This window comes from Hippocampus comes, unplaced genomic scaffold, assembly GCF_001891065.2.
Source record: "Hippocampus comes isolate QL1 unplaced genomic scaffold, H_comes_QL1_v1.1 C16865260, whole genome shotgun sequence".
Classification (NCBI taxonomy): domain Eukaryota; kingdom Metazoa; phylum Chordata; class Actinopteri; order Syngnathiformes; family Syngnathidae; genus Hippocampus; species Hippocampus comes.
Genome location: NW_017840300.1, coordinates 1 through 1,042, shown reverse-complemented (window position 1 = coordinate 1,042; position 1,042 = coordinate 1). Strand labels below are relative to the sequence as shown.

Sequence of the window (1,042 nt, the reverse complement as noted above, 5' to 3'; positions counted from 1 at the left end):
CAGATGATTCCAAATGTCTTATTTTGGTGGAACACAAAATGTGATGGATCTGCACCAAAACCATCTGCGCCTGCCGCGCTCGTGTATTTATTTATTTATTCCACTTTATGCGAGCGGTGCTGAATCTGAAGCTCGCTTGCCAACTTAAAACTTAAAGGCTTGTAAGATGGGTCGCTTCGAAATCCAGTTTGACGTGCACGCACCTCCGTCATTCTTTTTTGGTCGTCTCGTGTTCCCTCCAGACGCTTCCTTCCGTGCCCCGTAAAATGCGACCGCAGTGGAAGATGGGCGTCATCCAGGCCACCGAGGCGCTGGCCATGTCGCTGGATGACCGCCTGGCCAACTTCATCTTCATGTACGACGATAACGGGCCCCACCTCAACCCCTGCATCCTGGACAAGCTCAAGCCGGAGTCCAGCGCGGAGGCGGAGGCCCGGCTCTCGATGGGCGTGGCCGCGGCCAAAGACGGGCCGCGGCTGAACGGAGGCCATCTGAAGACCGGCCCGCAGAGGAAGAAGAAAGACGCCGCCGCTCCGCTGCAGGTTCGGCCGGACAACGACATCGGCGGTTTCTCCAACTGCGCACGCCGAGTACCCATCATTTCAAAACACAGTCGCGTCGTAGGGCCAAGCGTTCACCTAAAACGAGGCAGAGGTTTTACTTCGGACAAGTCAAACAAACTAATGTTGCACTTCCAACCGAACTGCGCACTTTGAGAACCGCTTTTTCCTCCCGGCTTCCACTTCTGCGATCCACGTGGATTTGATAAATGTCGACGTTTCGCTCGATAGGAACCGGCGGTACCCGTCAAGAAGAAGCCGAGACCCAAACAAGGCGGCTCCCCTCTAAAGACGGACGGAAGGAGGAAAACGTCAACGGGTCCCGCCAAGAAGAGGACGTTGGGAGAAGGTTCGCCTCCGGGTCAGTTGCAACGGGACGCTTTTTACGCGGCCGCATTGCCTTTCAAAGGCGCCCAAACGGCTGCTCGGTGATTTCTGAAGTGGAAAAAGTACAATTTAATCGCTTGCTTTTTTTTTTTTTT

The 1,042-nt window shown here is 54.6% G+C and overlaps 1 protein-coding gene across 1 annotated transcript; it reads left to right on the top strand.

Annotated features, from left to right (window-relative positions):
• The first annotated feature begins 213 nt into the window (after positions 1–213).
• LOC109509354 (histone-lysine N-methyltransferase NSD2-like) lies at positions 214–1,000 on the top strand. The gene is made up of 2 exons (XM_019859214.1): positions 214–542; positions 792–1,000. Exons 1-2 carry the CDS (start codon positions 267–269, stop codon positions 990–992), a joined length of 477 nt encoding a protein of 158 aa, XP_019714773.1. The 5' UTR covers positions 214–266; the 3' UTR covers positions 993–1,000.
• Positions 1,001–1,042: the final 42 nt, after the last annotated feature.